We start from the raw sequence: 24,999 nt of genomic DNA on the forward strand, positions 1-24,999 counted from the left end.
CAAGTTCCGTTCTTAGTTCCCTTATGGGGTTACGGGTAGTCAGAGGCACGAAAAACTGAGAATTTTCGGTATTTTTTTTTTTTTTTTTTTTTTTTTTTTTTGTGCTACTAAATCATGTTATTTTACAAAAGTAGTAATATGGCATTATTATACAATATTCTGACGTGAAGTCACGAAAATTTTAAAAAAAAATTTATAGCTGTCCGTGTTGACATAGTTCCAAAAAAAAGGTCCGTGCGGTGACAATCAAAAGTCCTTGGAGATTCATCTAAAATTAATCGGATAAAAAAAATTAATTTTATAAATAGATAATCCTGGGTCAGATTTAAAACACTTTTTTTTTCAAAAATTAACAAAATGGCGACCTTAGGACATTTTTTTCTAGATTTTTGGGAAAAAATCGAAATTTTTAAAAAAACGCATTTAAAGTTTATTGCAGCTGCCGCTAGCTATCTGCTCCCGAGCGCTTTTTGTTATTTGTCGAATAGCTCAAAGTAATTATCGGATCAACTTGAAATTCTCACAGAATATTTACACTTAACGAAAATGCAACAACAAACAATTAATTTTATGAAAATTCTGACTACCCCTAACCCCTTGTAGGAATCAGGTTTAGCGATATCAATGGGATTTTAATATAAAATTTGTCTCTCTGACTCTGTGATTTTCCTAAAATAATTTGAACAATTCCTAATATATACCATATACACATATGCATAAACGAGTATATTATGAATGTATACCAAATAGTTCTCATTTTCCAATGTCGGCAAAAGTATACTTAAGTATAAGTCCATATGTATGCGTGTAGCATAGTTGAGCATATGCCATCTGAATAAAGATCATAATACAACATTAGTTGCGGCGCGTGTTAGGTGATAGAGCGCGATCGTGATGGTGTTACAACAGTCGCCGTTAGCGTGATTGCCATTAGTAATTAAATTAATTGTGATTTAATTCAACTGATAAGACCAACAGTGCCTTTCAAGTGATCTACTCTGATTTAGCTACCCATTTGCCGAGCCAAAGATCACTGACGGGCGGATTACGAATAAACGAGACGAGCATTTTGAGCCGAGCACCGAGCAACAACGCCGCAGCATAGAACAAACGAATGGCCAGCCAGACTTTTCTGTTTGTGTTAAAAAAATGGCAATTGTGATTATAAAGATTGCTTATTGAACTCCAGTGACATTGTACAAATAGCTCAAATTATAAGAAATAAATAATAAAAAAATATGCTATAAATGAACATAGCGGTTGTTGTAGATTGTTATTGCATTTGTTACTCAATTTAAATTTAAATATATTTTATATAAATAAATTTTAATTTTATTTTTCACTATTTCTCGCTGATAAACTGTCCCTGATCACGTAATCCGTTCAACGGAATTGTATTACTTGGACAAATAGTTATATGTGTGTATATATGATTGTTATATATATGTATGTATGTATTCATATATTTGTATACCCTAAACAGGGTATATTAAGTTGACCACGCAGTTTGTAACACTAAGAAGGAGATACTATTAAATTTATTTATAATATATTGTAAATGATCAAAATGACGAGCCATGTTCGTCTGTCTGTTTGTCAGTTTTTGAGATATCTATCTTGTGTCTTAAATATTGCACATGTTCTTTTCTCCCCAAGAAGCTGCTCATTTGTCGAATCCGCCGATATCGAAACACTTTAGCATATAGCTGTCATACAAACTGAACGATCCAAACCAAGTCCTGTGTGAAAAACTTTTTTACTTGACAAAATATCTTAGCGAGATTCAGCACAGATTATTGTCCAAATTAGCGTAAGAATCTTCGAAATATATACATAGCTATCATATATGTATATAAATAAATATATAGTTGCTTTATGACGCTTGACAACAGTTTTCTAGAATGTACGCAGAAGCGAGGCAGGTGGAGCTTGTAGTGAAATAATCACATTAATCGCTTATTTAATTTATTTACTACTGTTATTATTGATTTTTGTGCAATTAAACTGTGCAAAATGAAAAATGAACAATTATTTATTCATGCGATAATCGTTCGAATGATTTTATTGTTGACTAGCTCATTATAGTCGCATAGCAATTATTTGCATACATACATATATATTTAAATAATATGGTGAATAGAAAAGAAACACATACGTACACGCACACACAGACGAATTTGCATTTGTGTTTACAAGCGCAATTGAATGCACTTACTTTGAAATATGCAATTTGCAGCATTTTATTAATTAAAATTTAATTGTATTTTGATAAGATTGACAAGGCGCCGCGCGCTGTCGCAGCAGCTGCACCACCGCTGTTTTATTGTGGTAGTTGGATGAGCACAATTTAATTGCATTCGCCTGCGTCAGTGTGAGCATGGAATGTCATTGTTGTTGTGCAAAGCTATATATGTGTGGTTTTGTTTTTTTAATATTGTTGTTATTGTTTTTGTTGTTGGATCGTGCGCAAGTACAATTTGTTTATTCAAATTGAAATATTTGTGTTAGCATTTTGCATATATCATTTGATTACAATGAGCGCAATCACAAACACACACGCGCACACACATTCCAACTCACTTATATTTATGCATGCAACAGCTGATACATATACTTATATGCGCATATTTGCATTTATAATGCCATGCGCAGCACCACTATCAAATACAGTTTTTATACTCTCGCAACCTGTTGCTACAGAGTATAATAGTTTTGTTCACCTAACGGTTGTTTGTATCACCTAAAACTAATCGAGTTAGATATAGGGTTATATATATATAAATGATCAGGATGAAGAGACGAGTTGAAATCCGGGTGACTGTCTGTCCGTCCGTCCGTCCGTCCGTCCGTGCAAGCTCTAACTTGAGTAAAAATTGAGATATCTTTATGAAACTTGGTAGACATGTTTCTTGGTACCGTGAGACGGTTGGTATTGCAGATGGGCGTAATCGGACCACTGCCACGCCCACAAAACGCCATTAATCAAAAACAAATAACTTGCCATAACTAAGCTCCGCAATAAGATACAAGACTGTTATTTGGTACACAGGATCACATTAGGGAGGGGCATCTGCAGTTAAAACTTTTTTTTAAAAAGTGAGCGTGGTCCCGCCTCTAATAGGTTTAATGTACATATCTCCTAAACCGCTAATGCTATAATAACAAACTTCACTAGAAGCAAATGTTTTTAGCACTTCTATTGACGGTGTGAAAATAGTTGAAATCGGGTGGCAACTCCGCCCACTCCCCATATAACGGTACTGTTAAAAACTACTAAAAGCGCGATAAATCAAGCACTAAACACGCCAGAGACATTAAATTTTATCTCTGAGATGGTATAAATTGGCTTTTTAGGAACCGCGTTCAAAATTAGTCAGTGGGCGTGGCACAGCCCACTTTTAGGTGAAAACCCATATCTTGAGATCTGCTCAACCGATTTCAACCAAATTCTGTGCATAACGTTCTTTTCATGTTTCTATGTTATAGTGCGAAAATGGGCGAAATCGGACCACAACCACGCCTACTTCCCATGTAACACCATTTTCAATTCCATCTGATTCTTTCACTTTCCACTATGCAAATCAGGTAACAATGATTATATCGGGGTAAAACTTTGCGTGAATAATGCAATTAAAGTATGCCACCTTGCGGCCAAAAATTGTCTAAATCGAACCAAAACTGTTCAAACCCCTAAGTACTAAATATGTGGACCCCAGTGCCTATAGTTGACCTTCTACCGAAAATATCAGTCAATCCACAAAGAAATCTCAAACGAGTATACTATTTGACTTTGCGAGAGTATAAAATGTTCGGTTACATCCGAACTTAGCACTTCCTTACTTGTTTTATTTTATATTATTCCATATTTGTTGTTGTTGTTGCTATCATGACTAAAACAACAGCTAGAATGTTGCTCATTACTGGCTTGGCGCTTAGTTTGTTGCATCACTTTACGACTTAGCTCCAGTTGCAGCACTTGCTGGTGGTGGCTCTCATCTCATTTCGCTATCCGCTGAATTATTCATAATATCGGCTTTGTTAGCATTGAATTGCTGATGATGTTGCAGCCATCAAATATTTGTTGCAACAATTATTTTTGCAGCACTCTAGTTGATAGTTGGTTCTCATGATGCATCCACCAGTGTGCATAGACAAATACATGAGTCTATACTAATCCTAGTAGGGGAGTGGGTTGTCTGTGGCAGCCAGTTGGAAATAGAGAGCATAATTTGTGAAAACGTGAAATTGTTGCTAATCCAGCGAGGATTCAGCAAATCATTTTTTTCATCATAATTTATATAATTACTGAGTCACAGAGTGTAAGAAATTCTCTTTTTTTTTGCTTTCGAAAATTTAGTGTTAAAAAAGTCATTAAAAGAGGTGCAGAAATAGTGCTTGAAAATCGTCGTGTTGCCATCAGAGAGATAGCAGAGGATCTCAACATATCATATGGATCGACTCAAATGAGATCGGAGTCGAGTAGACAGCGTGACAACGTAGTTAGGAATCTTCGTTCAACAATTGCATCATTACTGGTGACGAGACGTGGGTTTATGAATATGACGTCAAAACTATCCAAAAATCTAGCGAATGGCGCTCAAAAATAAGCCAGAACCGTAAAAAGCAAAATTCGCTGAAGGCACTGAAGGCCATACCAGCTGAGGACATTGTTATGGTCTGGCTGAGGAGCCTATTTTGAAGGCGATAATGTATATTTGAATTGAACTACGTGAAAACTTAGTTTTTTTCGTCAGTACGGGCATAATGTTCAGATGTATGAAGATATTAGGTTATTTATTATTTCCCAGATATTTTATATTATCTTAACGATATCTTCTTTAAGTTAACTCAATATTCTTCGGCGATACAGAAAAAATGGTGTCAAAGTTATAAATGTGGGAATTTTCGAAATCTATATTGCATTTTAAACGGCTGTTCAGTTTTAATTTTTATAAAAATCAATTTTAATCAATCCCCCACTTGAACTGTACTAGCTCGATCAATATTGGATAAGTCGAGTTACGATATTATTTGATAAAATAGTTTTTCTTCTGTATAAAGTTTTTTTTCATTTCCTAACCTAACTTTTGCTAAATGTAAGCGCAATACTAACAAGGAAACTTCGTACAACTTCTCAATCGTCCTATACCCCGAGAGGAGACGCAAGATAAAAATATCAAATTTAAACTTTAAGGAAGTTGTTCAGGCTTTTGGAACTTTTCGGAGAGGTGCCAATATAATAAATTTTGATGTCCGCTATTTCAAAGAGGTGTATACATATATATTATGACCTTTTGGGATTTAAAAATGTAATATCTAACCATAACTACGCTTTACTAAGGGAAATCTTTTATAATCATTAAAAAATTTACAATAAATTTTTTAGACAATTTCCAGTCGCAATTAATCACTCCAAAAAAAACGACAATAAACCATTCGAGTAAATCAGCAGTTGAAATTCGCAGAAAAATTGCGGCATGACGAGCTTTTCCCACTGGGAAATCGCAATATCCTTGCTGCTGGCGCTGTTGTGTACGTAATTTATCGTACAACTTTTCTTAAAACGTCTCATTGCTTCGATTTTACAGATTTAACACGAGTTTGACGTACCCACACATCGCCGCGCTGACATAACCTCGTCCATCCTTGAGAACTGCCGCCACACAAAGCATTCATCTCTTTGTTCATTCATTGCTGTGCACTCAATCGCTCCACAACACACTTACACATATACATACATGCAGACAAGACCACATCCTCATTCTGACTAACAAAATACCCACAATTGGTGAAATAGTCGCCGTCGTCGTCTCGGCCGAGTTGGCGCTGTTCAAAGAAATTGAGACATCAACAACTTGTTGTTTGTTGGTGAACGGGTTGCACCGGCTGCAGCAACGGCAACTGGACGAACGATGCGGCATCTGCTTGCAACGATGGATTTCGTTGTTGCATTTATTGTTTGCACTGTTTGGTATTGTTTTTGTTGTTCTCGTCTGCACTTTGTTGCAATTGTTGGACGCTAAAGTGTATGCCAACATTTTTGCTGTTGTTGTTGTTGTTGTAATATTTGCTGTTGCCGGTGCCGCCTCATTGCACTTCCCTTGTGGCATACGTGTGTGCATGTGTGTGTGTACAATATGTGCCCATAAGCCTCAGCTATAAGCGCTCGCTGGTGCACCTACCTACGATTTGTTCCTACTCATTTAATAATCCGAAAACTTTGATCCACTCAACCCATTGCCTCAATCGGTTCGTTACATTTTGAAGTTGTCCACGTAACTTTGCGTTATTTATTACCAATCTGGAATATTTTACAAACCAATAAACGTCTAACGACATACCAGTACACCGATTCCTACGAGCGCATACACACATATTATATATACATAGATATATGTATATACATTTGTACATTTGTTGCACAGTAATATGGACAACTTATTTTGCGGAAACCGAAACTCGTACTTCCAAATGTTGTTAGTGTCATCCATAGCTGCTTTCATTTTGCCTGATTATGCTCGCCGTCATCGTTTGCGCGTTGAATTTATTACTTAAGACAGTTTTGTAGTGAACACAGAAATTATAACCAGCAAACACCAGCTTGATTACTTACATGGATAATGTGATTACAAAAGATGTGGGTTTATGTAGTTGCCGTTACGAAGTGTTTTCAATCGGACGAGTTGCAAGAACTTCACTCAACATCCTGCAAAAGCTGACCGGAAGTGAAGTTCTTATCGTGTTTTGTCTTGAAGTTGGTCTCTGAAGTAAAAAATATAAAAAATGTGTTTATCTAATAAAATCTATTAATACATTGTATAACACTCGGCTTTTTGAAAAATTATGTCATAAGCTACAACACCCTTTTTTCGAAATTAGCCTTCAAATTCGAAATAATGTATTCGAAGTTCGCAAAGAATCGATTTTGACCCCTTATGGCGTCTGTTATATAAGCTTGATCGAAAAATTATGTATAACATATAATCTGCGTATTTTTAATTTTTTAGTAAATTACATACAATAATTAATATTTATGCTTGAAATGCGCTCAATTTCGAACTTCGAAGCTAATTTCGGAAAAATGAGAAATCGCTTTTTCACTTATGACCTAATTTCTCGTAAAAAATTCGTAAATCCGCATAGTGTTACTGACAACATAACACACACAGTTCAGTGGTATAAAGCACTAAATTTCTAAAAATATATTATATACTATATTTTTGCTTAAATATCGGATGCACATATATTTGAAAGTATTCCCAAGTACAAGTCAATTATATTAATGGTTAAGCGATGAATATTGGTCTAGATCTTGATCTTAGCCTCATATCTCTAATATAAAGATAAGAATCCTCTGTTTGACGTTTTCCACATTAACTCAATATATTAAAATAAACCTCTTCGGTTGAGTTTATTTTAAATATACATATCTAATTTCAAGATGATTTTAAAATAAAGTTTTGCCAACACCTGAAGGTATACCCCTGGCTTTGATACTTGCAAGTTGCGAGAGTATAACATGTTCGGTTACACCGAAACTTAGCGCTTCCTTACTTGAGTTTTTTATAAAAGTTTTGGATATTTCAGATAATTTTAAGCAGATTTACTCACCTCCAGACATAATTTTTTCGGTGCTCGTCCTGGAGATTGGTATCAAGGGAATCCAAATTTATTATTATTATTTTTATTATTATTGAATTCTGTAAATGTACATTTTTTCATTTATGACTTGCAAGTGTATGTAACCCCTTAAGATGTAAGTAGGTCCTTAACTAAACGAATGAATATTTGGGTTTATTACGATTAGATATGATTAACTTTTTCCTTATATACTGTGGTTTATGGAACTATTGCACGCATTGAAGGCAAAGCAACTCAGACTTTAAAAGATTTTATAGAATCCTTCAATTGGTCCATCATGGTTTACAAGTAGTCTAATTCTCAATTGAAGACAATCAATTATATAAACGAATTTTTAGTTATCACGAATTTTGCAATCACCTTCTACTGTACTGGGAATAGAAATCATGTGACTCTTGTTGCCCTTATTAAACTATCACTGAAGCTGGTTTTCTCATTCTTAAATTCTGACCTTGAAGTCTTAAATAATTCTTCGTAGAAAAAGTTTATAGCATTGATGCATCGATAAATCCATTTATGGCGCACAATTTGGCGTAGCCGATTGTGTGCGACTCGATCTTGGCACACGGAAGGCACTACAACGACTATTTGGTCGAGAATTGGTTTTTCTTTACTGAAACGCATTTTTATTCTTAGAATCTTAGAAAACTGTTGGATCTAAGGGTGAGGTAATCTACATGTGATCCTCGTGAATTTTTCAGCAAATTTTTGCTTAACCAACCAGTTTCTGAAATTGTTCTATTAGCCGCGTCAGTGATGTGGGTTGGCTACCTCAGAGTTGGGATTTAATGTCCCTTAAAATTTTCGTGAGCTCCTGTAAAGACCCAATTTGCACAAATCTTAAAGATTTATGTAAATATTTTATCTCCATACTTTTTATTTCATACCGAAAATTTACGTATGGAAGTCAATTGCGGACAGTCAGTCTAAAAATACAATCAAACTTTCGGCTTATAATTTCTGAGTAACTAGTGAAATCCACTTAGTTACAGTTACACTAAAACTTTGATTAAAGTGTTAATTTTGAACCACTTACTTTTCAATCTGCTGACTTTGAAAAATTCCCCTCATATTTTTGTACGCATTCTATCCCACAATGATTTTCGAGTAGAACAAAAAACAATTATTTATGATTTTTTCTCAAAAAAGGCTTTCACTTTTATTCTTTTTACTTATGTTTAATATGATTTTTGTTGTTTTATCCTTTAATTTAATATTCTTATGTGCACGACTTGTTTTCTCTCAGCTTACGAATTAGCATAACTATTTAGGTATTTACGATTATTTATAGCTAAATAAGTAGGTATGTATGTAGATGTACAGATTTTATTTAAATAATTTTAGTACTAATAATAAATTATAGTTTGCATTTTTTTTTTGTTAAACTTTTTATGGGGTGTTTAAGATTACAGGTCCTTATTTGTTAGGTATTTATGTGTTTATTTATTTTCACATAAGTAAATTTTTGATTACTAATCAATACAATATTAATTACATAATTATTTTTAACAGCATTCTCTTGTATTAGCGTGTTTACATAAATATTTACAGCTATTCAAGCGCTAGACTAACTAACTAATTAACTCTCTGTGTTGGTATTTACATAAATGTTACAAGTTAGCGAATGATTTTTGTATTTCCGTTAATCAATATTTGGATGTGTTTGTTGACTTTAAGATTTGCTATTATATATTTATTTAGTTTGAAATTTTTTTTTAAATTTTTTATGTTGTTTTAGCTATTGATTTGCAGTTTATTTAGCAGTAAACGATTTGTTTCCTTTTTTTTTCTCAAAGCTTTGTTTGCGCATACCAGTTGCTCATGCATTTGATATATTTATGTGTGGTTAGTGTGTGCTTAGTGCCAACATATATGGGAATGCTATTTACAATTTTGGAGTTGTTGCAATAAAATAACTATTTGTTGTTGGCTAATTTACTTAGGAATAGTTGTGATTTATTTTGTTGTAGCGGTTGCGTGAATAGAATATTTTTTGGAAATATTCTAAATAACAAATAGGAATATATGTGAATATTTTTTTCCTTGAATTTTGCCAACAAAAAAGTTTAAATAAATAAATTGTTACACTAAAAAAAATATAATAATGTTAATAAAACATAATTAATACTCAAGAAAAAATTGTAAAAAAAAAAATTCAAAAGAAAAAATATAGAAATAGTAGTAAATAATAAAATATAATTAGTTTTTGAAAACAAAACAATTTGAAGATTTTACAGTGGCAATAATTCAATTAATTTAATAAAAATTAGAAAACGACATTAAAATTTACACAAAAAAAAAGCAAGTAAAAATAATAAAAAATAATAATAAAAAGAAATATTTATTAAGTAAATTAAAAAATAAAAATATTTGGATTAGTTTAAAAATATCAAAGTTAATTACGAAATTGTTTTAAGAAAAATTAATATATATCAAAATATATATATCTAAATAAAATTCGAAACTCAAAGTATATTCTAAATAAAATTGCAAATCAAATTCATTGTGCCAACAAATTATTGAGAGATAATATTTTTTAAATTTTTTTAACTAATTTACAGTAATAAAAAAAACCATATATTTTCATTGCGGAGTGAACTGAGTTTGTTTGCCCTTTTTTGGAAACTTTGATGCTACTATTTCCACTATTTAATTTATTTTCATTAATTATACTATACAGATTTATGAATTTTTATTTAATTCAAATTTTATTCTTTATATTTATTTACAGTTACAATGTAAAATGCGCTAACATCACAGCAATTGGGGTAAGTTAAACTACGAATACATAACTATAAATTATAAACTACCAATTAACAGTGGCTCACAAAATTTGCAAACAACAAAAATTGTGAAATTGAAAAATTAATTGCGCTTAAGAAGTGTTTTCGAAATTTTGCAGAAAACTATTGAACTCCCTCTGAATATTATATAGTACGCTCAGCTCGCTTCATACAAAATTTTGACGTCGCATTTTTCAGTAGCGAACTGTCGCTTTACCCATGAAAAAATGTGAAATGTGTTATGTAAGAATTGGGTCTAAACTTTTATGGTAGATGTCAAGTGATTCCACTAAAGAGCGTAGTGTGTGCTTAGTTTGCTTAGCTCCTTATCCCAAATGCATTAGACTGGGATGAAAGTAGCCGGCCATCGCCCATTGCGCACCCGGTCCACCACGACCCAGCGCGGCCATTTTGATCTTCTCGATTTCGGCTTCTTGCAGTCGTTTCGCTTTGGCGCGTCGATTTTGAAACCAGATTTTCACTTGTGTTTCGGTTAGGCGCAGAGAGGAGGAGAATTCAGCGCGCTCTGCTATGCTCAGGTATTGCTTTTCGCGGAATTTCTTCTCCAACGAGAGCAGCTGTTGGGTGGTGAAGGGCGTGCGTGGCTTACGATTTGGTTTGTGTTTGCGTAGATTGCACTTAATGCGTGGCGGTTCATTGTTGTCTGGAGGAAGAAAAGAATGAAAAAAGAGCGCAAATTAGTTTTTGCATATTTGTATTGGCTTATAATCTTAAAAAATATTTAAAATAATAAAATAGGTAAACGATGTGAAATTGTTTGGTATGTGAAAAGCCGATATATGGAAATTAAAATTCATAATCCTTTATATATAACACAATATGAATTACAATAAAGTATAATAAAAAATATTTTTGTTTTTTATAAACCCAAATTAAGTATAAGAATATAATGTTTACTTTTTTCACATTTTCCTACTAATACATTGCTGTAAAATGATTTTTCAAAATCAGCGCAGTTCATTGACTCTCCAAAAGGTCGGTTCAAACTCTAGACCCACCTCAATTTAAAGCAATTAGCACAAAAAAAACCAAAAACGTATGCAAATTGTCGCAACACTTTGCATAAATTTGCCGCAGCTGCATAAAAAAGCAACAACTACAACAAAATAGTAGACACTAACACTAACATTTTTTTTAGTTTAAGTCGCGCACAGCACCTAAAACTGTCAACTTCACTTATGGTATTTATATTATTTGCAACAAAAAGCGCTTGGGAAGAAAAAAAAACACAAAATTGTAAATTGCTTAACAAATGAGCGCTGTCAACACTCAACATGCGCATACAAGTACAAACTATTCAAAACAATACTAAAAATAAGCAATCAATTACAATGGCAGCGGCAGTCAACAGCCGGCGGTATAGCGGCGACAGACAAACAAATGCGACGCAACTTGCCAAGCAAACGAGCGGACGACCAAGCGTCCGACCGTCAGGCAGACGGACGGACAATTGTCAATTAAACACGAATAAATACTTTCGCTAATTAAAAATAAATTCAATTAAACCGATACGTGAACATGTTGAATTACTTTTGGAATTGCTAGTATTTCACTCTTGTTGTTGTTTCTGTTGTTTTTTCTTTTTGTAGCTAGTGTTTTACGCTAGTTTGTAGTTTTGTATTTAGCGAAATTAGAGTTTTCTTGCTGCTTTCATTACTGGGCACGAGCGCGGCACATAAATATGCGAGTATACACACACACACACACACACACATGTGTGTATGGGTAGCTAGCAAATAATAGGGGCAACAGCGATATTTGCATATAATTGAAAATCAATTAGGCGATCGCTCGTTGACTGTAATGCGCCGATGACAAAAGGCGCGCTGACAGCGATAGTTGTAAGTATAAAAAAACAACAACAATTTTCTTTGCAAACAATCTGCAACAACTATAAGAATGAAAGACAGCTACAATGAAATGGAATTATGCGCATTTAAAGCACATTTGAATTAATAACATTATTAAAATTTTTATTGTTTAGACACCATGGCGTATGAGTAACGCGCTTACAAGGCAGCACAACAAGGCGGCAATACATAAAGAAATGAAGCCATGAACAAAAATTCAAAAATCAATTGAATGTTGCAAGTGAATTTACGGCGCATGTTGTTTTTGTTGATTGCAATATTTTCGTGTTGTTGTTGTTTTGCTTACTTTTTTGCACAGCCCTTTTTTGGCGGCGCTCTTTCGCCACACCAAGCGCACTTAGTCGCTATTTAAGTGGCCAATAAATTTGCTGTCCAAATCATTTGTCACACGATGGGTTGAGTGACGTACACGAAAATGCTACGGCAAAGCGTAAACAAAGGCAGCGTGTAGACATTTGGGTATGGGCCGTATGAGGAAAGCGGAACAAAGTTGTTCTACAAAAAGTGAATGCAAAAACAAAAACAATTAAATAAAAAAACAACAACAAAAAAAGCAAGTCCCACGAAATTTTAATTTGAACATTTTTGCTTCGCACAAAAACAACAATAAAGCACATTAACGCCGCAAGCTGCTGTGTGCCTCTGCTTGCTTGGCCATTGTGTGACATTGATTTCACAGCAACAATGTGTGGCATGCCCATATTGGCGTGGCATCTTAATGTTAATGAAAATACAGGCTGGCTGCGGGCAATTTTCATGCAAAACCACAAAGATGCGTCAGGAATGCGTTGCGGCATCCAGCAAATGGGGTCGCACGTAAATGATGAACAGTTTAACATAAAAGTGGTGCTTGTGGCACCGAAGATTATAAGAGGCTGGCGAGCACAAATGCGCATATTGCACACAAGAAAGTTTGTGGCACAAATTTATAGCTAAATTAAAGTACATATGCCTATGTATGTTTTTGTGTAGATATGTAGACTGCGTACCACAGCTGAGGGTGACCGAAAATTGATGAAGGCAATCGAGATATTCCAATTTTTTAAAAATTATTTAATTTTTAGTGTGTTTATGTGTGCCTCTTAATATTGGTTTGTTAAAACTGTTTTCAATTTAAAAACTTCCAATCATTTCAGAGTCACTAGTAGATTTTTGCAAATACACACGTGCTGTACAAATACACTCCCCTCAAAAATACAAATATCTTTATATACAAAAAGAACAGTATAAAGACAACAATACCGCACTCAATAAATCAAGTGGAAAGTCAACTGAAAATGAGGAGGAACATTTTAATTTTATGCACAATTTCATTGCTTGAATGCGTGGCGTGGCGGTAATTGTTTATTGTTGTTGCCTCCATCTTGTATTTCGTATTTGTTGAGCAATTCGGACTCAATTTTGGGTAAAAACTACAAATTAAAAGTCTTTTAAAGGTATACAAAAATGTTTAGGTATGATACGATGCTTGAGATACACTTAATTCTTATGAAAATATTGACAAATTTGTTAATATATTTTTGAAATTTATTTTATAAACCAATTTTTTTCAGTGTATTTTCAATTTTTTGGCATTTTTAATGGCATAAATTTCATAATTTCTTACATATATAGATTTTTGATATTTTTTCATCTTAGCATTTTTCCCCGCCATTGTTAGGTCTCTTTGTTATGTATTGTATTAATTAAACGTTGAATTTGTAAATTGGAAAGCAAACGAGCGTGAAGCGTGAGCAAAGTGCTGTGCCGCAGAGCGCGACTGCATAAACAAAAATGCCAAAAACAATAAAATTCATGGTAAAAGGAGAAAAAAAAATTAAAAAAAAATACAATTAAGAAATCGGAAATAAAACTTATTTTATACAAACTTTTGAGAGTAATTGTTTCGTAGTTGTTGTTTAAATATGAAATAAAACATATTATTAAAATAAAACAAAATGAAATGAAAAAATAAAAATAAAATAAAAACAAATTAAAATAAAATTAAATTAAATTAAATAAAATAAAAAAAAAAAAATATAAAAAAAACAAATAAAATAAAAATATAAAAGCAATTTAAATAAAATAGAAAAAAGATATAATAAAATAGAATTAAACAAAATAAATTTAAATAAAATAGAAAAAAATACAATAAAATTAAATTAAACAATATAAATTAAAATAAAATAAAATTAAATAAAATAAAATAATAAGAAATAAAATAAAATAAAATGTTAAAATAAAAATATAAAAATTTTTTTTTTTTTTGTAATAACATTATATTGAAATTAATATTGAAAAGCTTTATTTTTTAGTAGAATAGAAATTTTAAAAAATAATTGTAATTGCTGTTCTTTATAATAATTGCAACAAATCGTATAATTGCAGCGTGAAAAATATAAAATGAATCATATATTTTTGATTTTGATATCATTAATAATTGCTCCAAATACAATAAAAAGTATTTTCAAAAAAATATTATTTATGATCTTGAGAAAAAAAGTATTTGCTGTAAATATATAAAAATAAATAACAAAAATATATAGCTGTTATTATTTTTTTATTATAAACTTATTTCATACAAAATATTTTTATAAATTTTTTACTTCTGTACAAAGCTTTTATAAGCAACAACTCTTGTGTCTTTTGTATGTATTTCAAGGCATTTAAATTCACTTGTTTCGCTATATACATATGCACGTACATATATGTATATGCATGTAAATTGTCTTTGATTACAAAAAAAAAAAGGAGAAAAATATACATAAATAATTCACAATTTATCGCTGCTGCTGCTAGTGCACATATGCCTGCAAGTATATATGTATTTTGTATAAAGTTACATATACGTGTGTGTGTGTTTGCATGGCATTGCAGCGCACAAAAATATTTATTCTTGGAAAAAGCGAAGTCAAACGAGTGCATGTACCATTTCGATATTTCAACTTTAACTTGCTGCGGTTTGCTACTTAATTGTCTGATGCTACATGTGTTCTCCTACGTTGCAATGAATGCCAACACAAGCAGCAATTTAATTGTCAATTAATTAAGCCACACCAGCCATTAAATCGAAATCTTAACTTTTAGTTGTCACAAGCCCCTAAAGAGGAGTGCAACTCCATACCTACATACATACATACATGTATGTATTTATATAATGATATAAGTGTGTGTGTGCTTGTGGAGTTATGCCATGTGTGGTGTTTATTTGTGTGTGTATGTGTTTGATGTTAACCCAGCAATGCGAAAATTGGATAATTTATAAATGAAGAAGAGAAGAGTGAGGTTACAGAAATGCTCTGTTTAAAGACCCGTATTGGGGTAACATACATACATATACTTGAATTATGTTTGTAGTACCTACTTTAAAATGGACAATAATCTATAACACATGAAGCTCAAGTAAGCTTTTTGGAGTATTTGTAAGCGTAATTTAAATTTAAGCTACAGCAAGCAGTTTTAAAAAAAAATCTTATTAGCAAACAACAAAAAACGTTAACTTCGGTTGCACAGCCCTTTACAGATCCATTCAGCTTATAAGGATATAAAAAGATCTTTATCTTGATTTTTATCGATCAGTTTGAATGGCAGCTATATGCTATATCTTATTGTCCGACCTGAACAACCGTTGCTTTAGACAATAATACATACGAATTTTTGAAGATATCTGTTCAAATAAAAAAGTTTTCATACAAGAACCAGATTTGGATCGACAACTATATCGACTCAGCTCGTTACGCTGATAATTTATATATATATATATATATACTCTGTCGTTATTATAATCAGTTGAGAGCATAAAGCCCCCTTTTCATAGAATTTATACGCCTCCACAGCTCTTTGCTCACTGGGATACATGTTATATGGTGAAGTATTTGTGGGGAGAAGATCCGCCAGCGACCTGCTGACTGCCTTCAGGAATGTCATTGCTTACCGCTCATATTTTGTTGTTGCTGTTGTTGCTATTATTATTATTATTATTATTATTATTGTAGTTGATTGTTTTTAGTTGTTGTCGTCGCCTTTGTCACACGGCTGTCACGTCATGTTATCGTCATAACGTAATCAAATGAATGTCATCAAAGCAGTAAGTGTGCGCACGGGAGTTAAGGAGCGAAAGATGTGTAGTGAGAATGTTGCCACGAAGCAATGAGGTGAACGCAGGTAAAATGCTCTCCAGCACCAACAGGAGCAACAGTTAACGCGCAGTCAGTTACCGAGTTGCATTTACAGAGGCAGTTGTTGTTGTAGCACGGTTAACGACACATTGTTGGGCTGAGTGTATGCGCAACGCTTGTCAATTCTTGGAAATTGAAATCAACGCAGCGACAGCAGCTTCCACATTCAAATTTCTGGGCTCATTTGTGTACATTTCAATTCGCTCACACACATACACACAAATAAATACATATATGTACATATCTACATATAAAGGTAGATATATAATATATACATGTACACATTAAAACAAAACGAAACGGGTTGTGGCTTAATTGTTGCCTCATCTGGTTGTTGCTGTTGTCATATATGCTCCCCATTGTTGTTGTTGTGGCACAGAGACCAAACAGCTAACTACATACATGACAATAACAACAAGCACAATAAAAACGCTGATAATGATAATAAACTTAACTGCCAAGTAGAAGAAGTCAAAAACTAAAATAAAAACAACAACAACAAGAAAAAGAAAACATAAATCGCGTACGAGACCCGCAGCATTGCTGCAAGGTGCTCAAGAGTCATATGAGTTGCACATATAAATATGTTCAAGTGTATATGTGCCTGGTGGGAATCACGTGTGCGCAGGAGCCAATGCTGCTGGGCAAGAGCGTCGCATCCGCGCAGGTGTGTCGCCGCGCCAAGTCGCACTAAACGCTAAACAGCCAGACTTGACGGCGAGCGCTGTCGATGACTTTGGAGCAGGAATTAATTGAAAAACGTTTCTACTTACATATAAACATACTGTATATAAACATAACATACTCGTACATATATACGTGTGATCGCAACTACAGCGTGTCCCAGCAGCATTATGGGGCCATTAAGTAATTAGTGTGACATGTCAAAGTTACGTTTGCAGCGTCGTTGTGTTCTCGCTTTAATATGAATTTAATTAAAATAAAACAACATCTCAGCGGACAGGTTGTGTTTGTCATTTAATATTTATGTATGCACACGCAAACACACAGACAGTCGCTACAACTGCCTCACCGAGTTGCATTTGTTTATTGAGACAGTATTTAGTGTTGTCGAAGAGTTAAAGAGCAGAGACATTTAACAGCAGATGAAAGCCACGAAACAATGGAGCCAGCCAACGGATGAAGGGACAAAAGTTACACACACAACGGTGAAGAACAACAACAACAACAACAACAATGCACAAAACAACCTAAACATAAGCAAAGTCTTTCAGAAAGTCTGTAACTGGTTTTTCGTTCACAGTTTCGAGCGATTTTATTGAGACAAATAAAAATGATGGAATAAGAAATGAAAAAAAAAAAACAAAAGCAACAACTTGCCCTCAAACAATTCGGAAATGATTATGGCTGATAGTTAGTGGCTCATTTATGAGCTCAACAGCAGTTGAATTAAAGAAGAAAGATATATTTACATATGGTAAAAATAATTTGGTCCACAAAAAATGAACTGTTGCCGTTGGATGGGGGATACAATGCTGTTAGAGCTGGCAGAATATTGAAATATTGGAAATGGTATGTAAAAGTGATGAGCATTAATTTTTAATAAACTATATCCGAACTAATTTCAAACCGTTTTGTAATAAACTACTTTCGGACTTACTTATAATCTTTATTCGAAACGGCGAGTAAAGGTATTAAAATTTTGTATTAACGCATTAAAAAAAAATTTTCTACTGTCGTACTAGTTATAGTCTAGTTATTAACTAGTTCAAAAATGTACGGCTTGTGACAAATATAATTATGATTTCTGCAATTGTTTTGCGCTAATTTTGAATTTATACTTTTTGGGACTAGTTTCAAACTCGACACGGGTAAGTTAGTAAAACTATGTTGTGGAAAGTGTAACTGTAAAAGAGCTGGTATAAAACACACATTACACAGTCAGTTTATTTCCACACTACTTCTACAGCTTTTTACTGCTGGGTAAACAGTTGGCCACTACATTAAATATAGTATCGTCCAACCAAAAAAGGTTAAACAAATAAATAAAATACAATTTAGAGTGTGCCACGACAGCAACAATAACCACAACTTAAGTAACAAAGAAGCGTATAACTAGATAAAGCAAGAACAAACATTTTAAAAAATAGAAGCTCCACTAAAGATCATTACAAGAACAAACACAAACAAAAGCGACTGCACTTAATTTACGAAAAGTATAAACAAACCCCAAAAAAAGTCATAAGACGAAAAGTTAAACGCTAATAAGATCGACTATAAGTAAAAAAAAAAAATATTTATGAAACTGGGCGATTGTTTGAAAATTAAAAATTTTCAAAAAGGGTTTTTATCCAGAAGATGTCATTTACGAGCATTGACAACATAAATATGAATGAATTAAATACTAACATGCAACGGTGCAGGTAAAGCGTTTGTTGAAAAGGGTGAACATACACATTTTTGGTTTTAGGGATTCTCTATCTGCTGGTTCCCATTGTTTAGCATATTGAACAGTTAATTTTGATCGTACGCGCTTAATTTGGTGGCTTTGTAGTTAAGTGATTTATAGTAATGTGTGGGAATATTTCTGTCGTTTGCAAGAAAAAAATAAAAATACAGAAAAAATTATAAAAAAGAAAATAATATAATAAAAATATAAATACATATAAATTAAGACAGTAAGAGAGACAGCGAAAATGTTTTTGGGTCATAAGCTTTTTCGCTCATAAAATCAGTGCTCAATTTGTATGATTTACAAATTATAAAAGCATAAATGGGCGTTGATTGTTTCGTGCTTTATAAATTATGAGCTATACGAGTATATGTTATTTACGAAGTGGCTTAAAATTATTCGCCTATTAATAAAAATGTATTAATTTTGTAAATATATTGAGTCAAATATAATAATAGCGGACTAGTTGGGTGGTAAAGGGTGTGATTAGATGAATGGAGATAAAAAATATAAAGCTATGTAAAGAGCATTGTATTCATATTATAAATTAATATATGTTTTTCTTAACTGTAGTTTGGTATTAAAGACTTTTTTTTAAATATTTAAATGAGATTGAAGTTACTTAAAAAATTATTTGACCAATTTTGGAAGTTTTTGTGCATTTCTTTATTATTATATTTTCTTTTCAATAATTTACTTCCCACTGCATATTTACTGAACCGTTTTTATACATCTCTGTTATTTTGCGTTTTGGTTTTTGTTAAGATTTTGCACCCCATGCCAACAGCAATGTCCAAATTTTGCCTCTTGAAAATATATTCCACTAATTTCTCGTTCGTTTTTAGTGTGATATATATAGTGGGATGTAAATTATTATTATATAATTTTAAATGTTTTTTTTTTATTTAATGTGGACAAATTTTGCATAATTTTTTGTGTTTGCGTGTGTGCTTTCTGTATTTATTCATAAGTTTTAGTTTATTTTATTAATATTTTACCATCAACGTTTTTATGATTTTTATTTTTTTATGAAAAAATTTCTTGTACTTCTCACTGCACTTTAACTGAGCCTTTTTTGATAATATTTTTAAAGTAATAAATAGTTTATAAATTAATTAAGTTTTAATTGAATAAATATTTTAATTGTTTTCATTGAATAAAAAAACTTAGATTTAGTAAAGATTTTGCATAAAAAATGTTTGAAATTAAAATTTTTGATAAGCTTTCAAATATTTCTCAACAAATTTATGTCACTGTGAAACGATTTAAACTATTTTTTTACAAAAAAAAAGTCAATTAAATTCTATTTCTGAAAATTTTCAAGCAGTTCAAAATATTAAAAAAATCTATTTATCATAAACATTATCCACTTTTAATATCTTCTGTTGGTAGAAAATTTTATTTACTCAAATTCGTTCAAAAAAATTCATGATATGTTTTAGATTGCCATAGAAAATTCTTAAAAAGTGTTACGAACATATTTTTATATGCATATAAGCGCTTTTATATATGTGTATATAAGTACAATAATATATATGCACATATTCTCACTTATTAGTTAAGAATCCCCACCATACTTTTCACATGCTTAGGTCCATTCGCTTATCGGCAATGAAAATATTTTGACATGTTAATGAAAGGTGAAGCAAAAAATGGCAAACGCCCTTTTTATGGGCACAGTTATGTCTGCAATCATACACATGCACAATACGTAGCGCCACATATCAAAACGAACAAATCAATTGTTTATGAGGAGGGCAGCGCTACACCACACACACGCACACCCACAAACCCATGCATTCATTATACTGTCCATATACATGTGTATGTGTGTGAATGTGCGCATAGCTTGCACCATTTTATGGTCAAGAAGTGTGTGCGCCATAAGAAAGCCAACGAAATGGAGCAAAGCGCGGAAGAAACTTGAAAATGCCAACAAAAAAATGAGGAAATCATTAAAAATGAAGAGAGAAAACCGCAAAAAAAAAACAATGCGGGCACTAAAGCTGAAAGTAAATGAATTAAACCACCAAGTGAGGCAGAGTAAGAACTCAAGTGAGCTAAATGGCTGCGGCAAGGCAGTCGAGGAGCTGTTTGGTGTTTGTGGAACATTAATTAGCCAATGTAATGACGTAAAAGCAATAAAATACCAACACGCAGGCACTTATGCCACAGCAACAACAACAACAACAACGACAACTAAATAGCGCAAATATGCAACTGCAACAGCGACACGCGCACACACGCGCATATGTGGCAAGGATTAGCTGGCATGTGTGTGCTTGCGACAACAACAATAATAACAAATAATTATAGCAAAATGTCAACGATTGTGTGTCCTGCACGCGAGCAAAGGCAACAACAACCGCAACAACAATTGCTGAAAATATACCTGCAACTGGGGAGGTGAGCAGCTGGCTGCCAAGCAATTGCTAAACAATTTGTTGTTGTTGTTGTTGCTGTTATTGTCGCCGCTGTGCATGTGCATGCAACAGCAATGAAGTGCATTTTTAATCGCCAATGGCTAAGCGAAAAGTCAACACAAACGACCAAACAAGATATCGTGTTCACGCGCATTCAGCGACAATCAGTGGCGAGCGGCAATGGCTGCGCGGTGGCCGACAAACTGGCGCATCGCATCCTACGCAGTCGCAAGGCGAGTCAGTCAGATGCATATACTAAGCACATACATAAATACACAAGCACAACACTGTATACCCGCATACGGCATGTTGCACGTAAAAATGCCTACATGCCGAGCGCGCGCATGGCGGCAGCAACGGCCGCACCGGGCAGGGCAGCCAACTCGCATAGAAAGGCATGAGTGGCGCGGCGTGTCGCAGAAATAGTTGCGCCTTCGCAATTTTAAGCATTTCTGCATGCCACAACAACAGCCACCAGGCAGCCAGACGCCCAGCCGTTTGCCCAAGCAAGTTGACGAAGCTAGGCGGCAAGGCAGCAGGGCGGCGAGGCAGCGCGGTGCAGCAGTCAGACATTCAGGGAAGTCCAAAAACGGCTCGAAATTAATACGTTTGCGTGTTCGGCGTGGTTGTGCTGGGAACGAGTGCGTGCAGGCAATTTAAGCGCTTGCTGGCTGCTGCACGGTAGCAACCAGCCAGTTGCATCATTGCAACCAGCATCTGTTGCCGTGCGCCGTCTGCCAGTGCAGCTCACATGTTTTCAACTACCTCACACACACACATTCTCACATACATATATACATGCATCTTCATAGATATTTGTGGCAGTGGCAGTGTGTTGTTGCGCTTATATGCCCACAGCGCGTTAAATGGTATCAGCGTATCGGCGATCACAACAAATGCATTCATGTATTTTTATCTCTTAGCCGGCGATTATGACATGTTGAAGTTAAATATGCTAATTTCATTACAACTGCGCTGATTGTTGCTCGTTTGCATGCTGCTGCCACTGTCTCACCAGCATCTCTTGTGCGCATTGCGCTTGCCTGCGCCGCACCTCTTTCTTCTGCTCTTCTCGTAGCTCGTAGCATCGCTGCCATGCATTAACACTTTAATGTCGTTTTGTGACAGTTATTAACGCCTCCAGTGTGCATGTTGATGTGAACGCGCGCGTGTGTGTGTGTTTGAGAGTGCGTGTGCAACCAAATATGCCACAATTGCTGTGGCGAGTTTAGTTAGGCGGCCGTAGGCGCATGAAGTGCAGCTTGGAAAAGTAGCGAATGAGTGTTCGCACAAAGCGAGTGGAAAGAGAAAATGAACAGGATTTTTTCGAATTTTTTTTTTTTTTAAATTTTTTTTCTAATACGAAAATTTATCGCACAAGCATGCGAAAAAGGGGTTTGGCGAGGCTGTTTGCTGCCATAAAACTTGATTGATTGGTGTGTCTGTCAACTGTGGTAGCAAAGCGCGTAATTGATGACAGTTAATAGAGAAATGCAAAATTTGAATTTAAACCTTAGAACTGGTTTGCTTTGTAACTATGTGTATGTATACAAGTATATGCAAATTTTATAGTTTCGTTAAAATTAGTTGTTATAAAATTACGGTTTGTCTAAAAAAATTTAAATAATATATATTTTGATAGTATATTAATAAAATTGAGCAATTTTAAAGATCGATTTCTTCGGCTTTCTTTCAAAAATATTTTTGTTCATTATTTTAATAACAATAATAAAGAATTCTGAAGAAACAATAAGTTAGCTTAATTTATGAACTTAATTATTTGAGTTCCAAGAAAAAACTTAACTTCCGATTTTCAGCTTTTATCGCTACAAAAACTCGCGAAAAAATGACAAATTAGAATTTGCGATGAGAAAATCTATGCTGTGTACCTTGAACGGGTTGTATTTATTTTGCCACTGAGTTTTTAACACCCAGAAGAAAGCGTCGGAGACCCCATAAAGCACATATGGTGTATATAAGCGATCAGCGGGGCGACCTGAGTCAATTGAGCCACGTCCGTCTGTATATATGAGAACTAGTACTTCCGTTGCTAAGGTGACGATCTGAATTTTTGTGCACGTCATTTTCTCTCCAAAAAGCAGCTTATTTCTCGGAAACAGCGTTATCGAATCATTATAGCATACATAAGTTGCCATACAGCCTGTACGATCAAAATCAAGTTCTTACATGGAAAACTTTTTAATTTCACACAAAATCTTTATGAAATTAAGATTACGATCCAAGTAACGGTACAATCTGTGCACAAAGTTTTCAAATCGGACCACTAAAACTTATACATATGTAGCTGCCATACAAACTAATCGATCATAATCGAGATGCAGATCTTCTTATACCCTTTTATGCTATAAAACATGTACCGCCGTAGTTACAGTTTTTTTTGCTAAAGTATGAAACTTAACTGCGCTATGCTATAAAACGACATTTTCGCCAAAAAATTATAATTTAAGCAATTTAATTTGTTATAATATACAAAAATATATAAATTATATTTCAAGACAACGAACATAAAATAGTTTGAATAATTAAACAGTCTATATAATCCCTCTAATATTTTTCTTTATATAAAAAGTACAAAATACTTTGCTTTTTATCTCAAATAATGACAATAATCTAACCTATAAAATATTATAATATACAAAATTTTACTTCTTTCTTAAAAATAAATCATTACTAGAATTTTAACGCATTTTACTATACCTTTATAAATATATTATATTACATATGTACGTATATAAAAATATAACATATCTATTATTTAACGTCTCAATTCGTTAACTTGCTATTTAACCCTTCTCCGCCTATTTGACGGCACACTTGTATATTTATGTTATAACTAAAGTCAAACTCATTAAAATCGCTGGCGTTTAAATTTCCATTAAAATAAATTTCTGCAATTTTAAAATTAATTTGCGAGACAATCACACGCGAATCACTCACACCACGTACACACACATGCACACACGCAGCGGTAATATTTCCATTAACCGTAAATCAAAAAAATGCGAGAAAAAACGTTTAATTGCACATTAACGAAAGGCAGCCGAGTAGACTGACGCACGAACAACGTTTAGCGGTGAATTGACTTTTGTGGCGCATACCACAGATTAACTCACATTAATTGCCACAAAACTATTTGTAAGCAAAAGTTGTATGCACAAATGCAGCGGCGGTTTATAGTATACTCGTGTGTGTGTGTGCAAATTGTATATGTACATATGCGCAATATATACATGTGTAATTAAATGGCAAAACAATTAAGCAATAGTTACACAGCTTTTGTTTTTGGCATGACAAGATAGTGCACCACAAAAAAATACAACAACAACAACAACAACAGCAACAAAATAGCAAGAGGAGCACTGGGTGTCCATTGCTAGCGAATGCAAGCGAGCAATAATTGACATATTGGGCACTGGTGGGCCGCAAAACCACAACAACAACACGTTGCAACTACTTATAACAGCCGCCGGCAGTTGGAAAACGAAATTCGCCTGTTATGCTGCTAACAGTGTGCAGCGGTATGTTCGCAGTTACGTGCAACATGACAAATTTGGTATTAATTAAAAAAGCAGCGAAGTTATGACATCGCGCAGCAACAACTGCAATTCGTGCAATTCATGCGATCGATCAGTTGCCACGATTGGCGACAATTGTAACATAACTTCATGT

General features: G+C 33.7%; 1 protein-coding gene across 1 annotated transcript in view; it reads right to left on the reverse strand.

Moving 5' to 3' along the window:
• Positions 1-10,017: 10,017 nt before the first annotated feature.
• Dr (muscle segmentation homeobox protein Drop) overlaps positions 10,018-24,999 on the reverse strand; it is a 31,223-nt gene continuing 16,241 nt past the window's right edge. The window contains exon 2 of the mRNA XM_014238188.3: positions 10,018-11,088. Within this exon, the coding sequence (XP_014093663.1) occupies positions 10,751-11,088 (338 nt within the window). The 3' untranslated portion in view covers positions 10,018-10,750. The remainder of the gene's footprint in view (positions 11,089-24,999) is intronic.

This window comes from Bactrocera oleae, chromosome 2 (assembly GCF_042242935.1).
Source record: "Bactrocera oleae isolate idBacOlea1 chromosome 2, idBacOlea1, whole genome shotgun sequence".
Taxonomy (NCBI): Eukaryota; Metazoa; Arthropoda; class Insecta; order Diptera; family Tephritidae; genus Bactrocera; species Bactrocera oleae.